The sequence below is a fragment of the Nematolebias whitei genome, chromosome 6, assembly GCF_014905685.2.
Source record: "Nematolebias whitei isolate Nwh7 chromosome 6, NemWhi1, whole genome shotgun sequence".
NCBI classification, from domain to species: domain Eukaryota; kingdom Metazoa; phylum Chordata; class Actinopteri; order Cyprinodontiformes; family Rivulidae; genus Nematolebias; species Nematolebias whitei.
The window spans coordinates 5,423,861-5,430,069 of record NC_056503.1 but is presented as its reverse complement, the minus strand read 5'-3'; the positions used below and the strand labels follow the sequence as shown (position 1 = coordinate 5,430,069).

General features: G+C 41.2%; 1 protein-coding gene across 1 annotated transcript in view; it reads left to right on the top strand.

Moving 5' to 3' along the window:
• The window catches only part of inpp5ka (inositol polyphosphate-5-phosphatase Ka), a 23,346-nt gene that overhangs the window by 12,370 nt on the left and 4,767 nt on the right, over positions 1-6,209 (top strand). The window contains exons 6-9 of the mRNA XM_037678444.1: positions 1,091-1,202; positions 1,287-1,396; positions 1,511-1,537; positions 5,462-5,693. Coding sequence (XP_037534372.1) covers positions 1,091-1,202; positions 1,287-1,396; positions 1,511-1,537; positions 5,462-5,693 — 481 coding nt within the window. The remainder of the gene's footprint in view (positions 1-1,090; positions 1,203-1,286; positions 1,397-1,510; positions 1,538-5,461; positions 5,694-6,209) is intronic.

Genomic DNA, 6,209 nt, shown 5'->3' with positions numbered 1-6,209 from the left:
CCTCCTCAGCTGGAGACTCCTCCTCAGGTGGAGACTCCTCCTCAGCTGGAGACGCCTCCTCAGCTGGAGACTCCTCCTCAGCTGGAGACACCTCCTCAGCTGGAGACGCTCTGGATGCTTGTCACCCACAGCACGCATGCGACAGAGAATAAACTCTAAGCGACAGCGACACCTGCCCCTCGTTTACTTTAACAGTTTTTGTGTGTTTTTAATACAGAAGTAATGATTAATAAATGTTGGACTCTATTCTTTGCTAACAGAATTTATTTTGTCATTAAACAACTTGTCAGTTTCTTCTCGCTCTGGCGCTCTCTGCGACTCCTCTGCTGTTGCTGCACTGAGACCAGGTCCAGGTCCAGGTCCAGGTCAACCTTGAGCAGGAGCTGAGAGCTGCAGGATCATGTTTCAAACTGCGCTTCAAAAAGCTGTGCTCTGCAAAACGTGCTCATTGTAGCCGTTAATCCTGACTTCCTCATTTTGATTAAAAAAATTAATCTGCACAAATCGTTTTATTCATTTTTGTTTTGTAAGTCAGGAGTGTTTTATAAAACACTCCTGACTTACAATGTTGCTGATCAATTTGAATTTATTATTTTTTATTGACTGTATTTAATTTGATTGTTCAGTATCAAATGATCAAAAATGTTTAGTTTAAATAAGGATATACATTTTTAATTTCAGGCAAATTGATGCACTTTAAGCCTTTTTTGTTACAGACTATAAAACAATGTTAATAATCTTTGTTCTAAGTTGATCTATATTTCTTTATTTAATGTTAATAAGGGTACAATGTTAAATGTTATACGTTTTCCTCATAAAGATTTGTCAGATGTTTAACAAGAGAATAAAACTTGGATAACTCTTTTGAACCTTCATGCAAAAATCACATTTTTTGTTAACAGTAAAACCAACACTTTCTCTTGTTGTACTTTACCTTTTCTAACTGTAATTTATTGTCATGGTCTCCTGTTTTGTTGTCTGTACTTTATGCGTCCTGTCTGGAACAGGTCTGTAAATGAGTCCCCGTGGCTCAGTGAGACTAGCCTGTATCAATAAAGGTTGAATGAAAACGATTCATGTTTGTGTCCAGGCTGGTGTTCTGGCTTGGAGATCTCAACTTTAGGATACAGGACCATGGCATGCACTTCGTCCGCTCCTGCATCAACAATCAAACTTACAACTTGCTGTGGAACAGTGACCAGGTCTGGCCCTTTCAACGTCTCTCAGCCCCAGTTTGTCCCCACCAACACAGACGTTGTAAATCATTTGGATTCTTGTTGTTTCAGTTGATCATGCTGAAGAACAAAGAAGAGCTGCTGCAGGAGTTTGAAGAAGGACCACTGAACTTCCAGCCTACATACAAGTTTGACTTGAAGTCAGATCATTATGACAGCAGGTAAGTTTGTAGAGACAGTAACGAGACACGCTCGTGTTCACACAGTGATGCATGTAAATCTGGACTTCAAATAACTCGTATTTGTTTTGCCTTCACCTCTTTTTAACTTCACAGACTCTACAGGACATGGTTTGACTTTAAGTAAGAGTCTACAAAAATAGTTGTACTTGCATCATTATTGGTGTAATTCTTTGTTTGATGCATCTAACAACACCTTCACGTTTGGATATGCAGTCGCTCTACCTGCGAGTAAAGGAAGGATGCTCTGATTCAGTGCATGTAATCTAAGTAGTGCTTCCTAATTTACTAAAAATGATTTTAATCTGTAAAGTGCTGTAGCATCCCAAGCTAGTACAACGGCTAACACTTCAGCTGATGAAAACTCTGCCACCTTGTTCACAAACCCTGTAACAGCTAAACTAACCGTGCACACTGCCGTAGCACGTTTCTGTAGTGACCTTATTCTTTGCATACACCTGGGGACCTCGTATGGCAGCACCTGTGGAGCGTTCTTCTGTTATTTTCTGTGCAAGTTCTTCTATGAAGCTGTTAGTTTTGTCACATACTGTACCTGTATATATTTGACAAATATGGAGTTCAGACTTTATGACCAAAACATTACGTTGTACAGCTCCCTCAGATAACAGAGTACCGTACTGGTATTTTAATCATTGTGGTCCCATGCTGTCCAGCAGTTGTGGAGATTAGTTCATCCACGTCCATCTATGGCTGGACGATATGCCCAAAACTTATCACGATTTGTTTCTTAATTTCGGTCCATGACAATATAATTCCGATATCGATATAAAAAATATAAAAGCTTCAGATAAACTGTACAAACTGTACAAATAAATTAATGTTCACCTTTTATTTGTTTTTTGCCTTCAAAAGAAATTTGAAAGAACCATCAAATAAGCATAAAACTCTCAACTTTGTGAATATTAATATTATTTAAACAACAGCAACATAACCTAACAACTCGTGCAGCAAACCTGTGTTTTCTGGGGACGTTGGCTCAGACTGTTGTTGTTCTTCATCTTGTGACTCTCAGCAGGTTCTGTCCAGTGGAACAAGTTCCATGTGTTCCCACCGCTAGTTGGAACGACTCTCCGTCACATTTTGCAGCACACTGACTGAAACCTGCAGTTTATCGGATCTTAGATAGTCGAACCACTTCCACACGACAAATTGGTCTTTCCTCTCTTATCAGTGATGTCATCTGCTTCTCTTCGCTTGTGAAATTTGTTCAGTCACATTCTGACGGTCATGGGAACTCATTTTGAAGCGAAAACTTGCTGCACGTTGGACCGTTAGCCTAGCCTGCTACCGCTGACTCCTTCTGGACCCGAGCTCTGCGTAACTTCTACGTCACCACGCACTAACGTAGTTGTGTCACGGCTTTTTCTGTTCGGGTTGAAACTGAAGCGGCCGCTTCAACCCGAACAGAAAAAGAAATGTGTCAATGAAACTCTGTAATCATATAGAAATATCGAAAATGTACTTAAAACCCGTATCACTGCTATTGAATAAAAGTATATCGTGATATATATCGATATCGAATTATTGTCCAGCCCTACCACTAAAGAAGAAACAGTGAAGCTCTCATTAAAAACTTTACACTTAAACAGTCAAAACTACGACTTGTTAAAGTGTTTGTTCATTTTACTGATGGAAAACTAACAGACCGACAGTTTTTTGTTTTTTAAATAAAATTTCTGCTTTTATTGCTTAAAACAGAAGAATAACACTGAATATTACAACTTTTGGTGCTGTCGCCTCACAGCAAGGTCTCCTGACCTCTCGCACACTGATTGTTGGACATGGGCACCAGTGACCCCTACGACCTAAAAAAGAAGAAGTGCGTGAAGATAATCAAGTCCAAGGTTCTTTATTGTCATTCGCATCACATGTAGTACATGAGGTGGAATGAAATTGTGTACACAAGGTCCCACTTACACCCAAAAATAGCAAAAATATAAAGTATAAAAAGAAACTGTGTATATGGATCTAAGATAAGATGGAACTTTTTTGATCCCACAGGAAATTGTTGATCTAATATATACACTAAGATATACGCTAAACAATCAGAATCAGAATAAGCTTTATTATTATTGTACCGGAATACAGTGAGATTATGTTCGTACAGTCGTCCGAAAGATGGGCGGAGTGCACGTTGCTGCTGCTACTGAAGCGCGGCCTCTTATTCTTTATCAGAATACTTTTTTAGTCAGAAAAGGGGAAAAGGCCACGAGGAGAGGATAGTGGTACAAAAAAGATCTCTTCACATCTTGTCCTATCAGGACATGATTTAAGACATTAAAAAACTCTACCAGCAGCACTTTTATAAACACATTACATACATATGCATTTGGCGTCATTGAGATTTGTCCATGAAGCACTTCCAGATAGGCCATAGTCCTGATAAGATGTTGTTCAGTTGGCAGTACTAATAAGCCTGTACAGAAGTTCTCGGGAAGGTGTGTTTGTGTGTGGGGGGAGGTTGCGATAGACAAAGCTTTTTCCTTAGTTTACATATGTCCCAGGAGAAATTTGATAGTCGGCTTGCATCTGAGGCCAAATGGGGGAGTCAGATTCAGATAACCCACAATTGTTGATTTTCTTCAGGCAGATTGCTTTTTTTCTTGTCAGCCTTGAGTCCTGCTGGTTCTTTCCAGATCCAAAATGTCCAGATTTATGGGCATTCCACTGATCCGTGCTATGAGCCTTCTTCAAGGTCGACTCCAACATGCTGGCGAGTCCTAGAAGCCGCAAGTGGCCTGCAGTTCTCACAAATAGCTTCCATCGTACGGTTTAACTCGTAAATCAGCTGATTTTAAGTACTCATAGCATGAACCAAACTTTCACAGAGACTTGGCAGTTTGTCATGGCCGAAACTGCTGCCGATGTCTTCTTCAAAAGTTGATAACATAAAGACCTGCCGAGGCTAAAAAGCAGAAACCCTACTATCATGAATCCAAATATATAAATGTCTTCGGCATCCTCCTGAGACAGAACTGAAAGACACATCAGCTGCCAAACTCCCCACAGATCCCCGATGTATCCTGCAGCATGAGTCTCAGCAGGACATGAGGGCTCTCCAGGACACTGGCGTTCTGTTGAAAAGATTTTGTTGATTGTGTTGAAAGTCCAGCTCACCAGAGCCATAATAGTATTTTTTTTTTGTTTGGAAGATGTGTACCAGGAGCTCTGAGACACACACAGAGAGAAAAAAGCAGGAGGAAGAGGAGAACAGGGGAGGGAGAGGAGAAGGTGTCCGCCTTGAGCGAGGGCACTAAACAATATGCTAAAATATAATGGATGGATGGATGTATGGAAGGATGGAAGGAAATGTACACTCAAAAGGCTCGTCATTTGTGGGAATGCATATCACCCGTTGCCTTTCATGTCAGAGTGCTAAACTATCATCATATGCTGAGAATGGAGAAATTATTGCTGTTCTGGTCAAACCTTAAAATTAACTTAAAGGGGATTTCATCCAGTTTTGCAAGAAGTCACATCTGAATGTCGTGAACGAATTGGCTTGGCTCCTTAAACTCATCACTGTAGATGTACAGTTACAGCCAATACGTCCAAAAAGTTTCTCTGAAGCGTGCTTCACAAATCAAAGTTCAGGCTCAGTAATCCAAGTAGAAAAGACAACAAAGTTCAGTCAGGTCCTCTGGAAAGTTTCTTTTTGTTGAAACGTTTCAACTTTCATCCAAAGAACCCGTCCAGAGGACCTGACCTAACTTTGTTGGATGTGCCTCACATGATATTTTGATAACTGACACATGGACAAAAACAACATAGTGTCCACCTGCACCTTTGTGCAGCTGGCAGTAAAAAGCTTAAACACAATGAGTTTGAATGCTTTTACATAAAACGGTAACAGTTTAATAGTTATTATTACATCTGTTTTGACAATCAGTATAAATTATTTATTCATTTATTTATTCTCTTGATACATGTTCCATTATCTCACATGCAAGAGGGTTACCGTCTCAAAGGTTTAGCAAGGTCGGCTAAAACTGGTCTGTGCTCTCTCCCCTGTGGTCGACTGTTTAGCAGTAAGAAGCGGAAACCTGCTTGGACTGACAGGATTTTGTGGCGTGTACGACCCAAAGCTCTGCCTTCTGACGAGCAAGACGAGAACTCAGTTGGACCAAGTCAAGTGTCGATCACACAGCAGGATGAGGATGAGGAGTACCCTCTGAAGCTCAGACAGGACTTGTACACCAGCAACATGGAGTACAGCATCAGTGACCACAAACCTGTCCTTGGCATCTTCACACTAACGGTGAGACACTCTATCACTGTGCGTCACATGATCACCCATTCCTCGGTAACGTTATCTGTCTTTGACACATTCTTCTCTTCTGCTCTGGTGATGGACCGACTAACAGATGAGGTCAGGCATGAATCCCCGTGAACTATGATATGTGCAGATGACATTATGATCTGTGCTGAGAACAGGGAACAGGTGGAAGAGAACTTGGAGAGGTGGAGGTATGCTCTTGAAAGAAGAGGAATCAGCCGTAGTAAGACAGAGTACATGTGTGTGAATGAGAGGGAGGAGGTGGAACAGTGAGGCTACAAGGAGCAGAGGTCACAAAGGTGCAGGACTTGACGTACTTGGGGTCCACTGAAGAAGAGAGTCCAGGCAGGATAGTGTGGATGGAGAAAAGTTTCAGGAGTGATTTGTGACTAAAGGGTGTCAGCAAAGGTCAAATGAAAAGTTTACAAGACAGAGGTGAGACCAGCTATGTCAGGGGTGGGCAAACTTTCAGACTCGCGGCCACACTGAGTTCTAAAA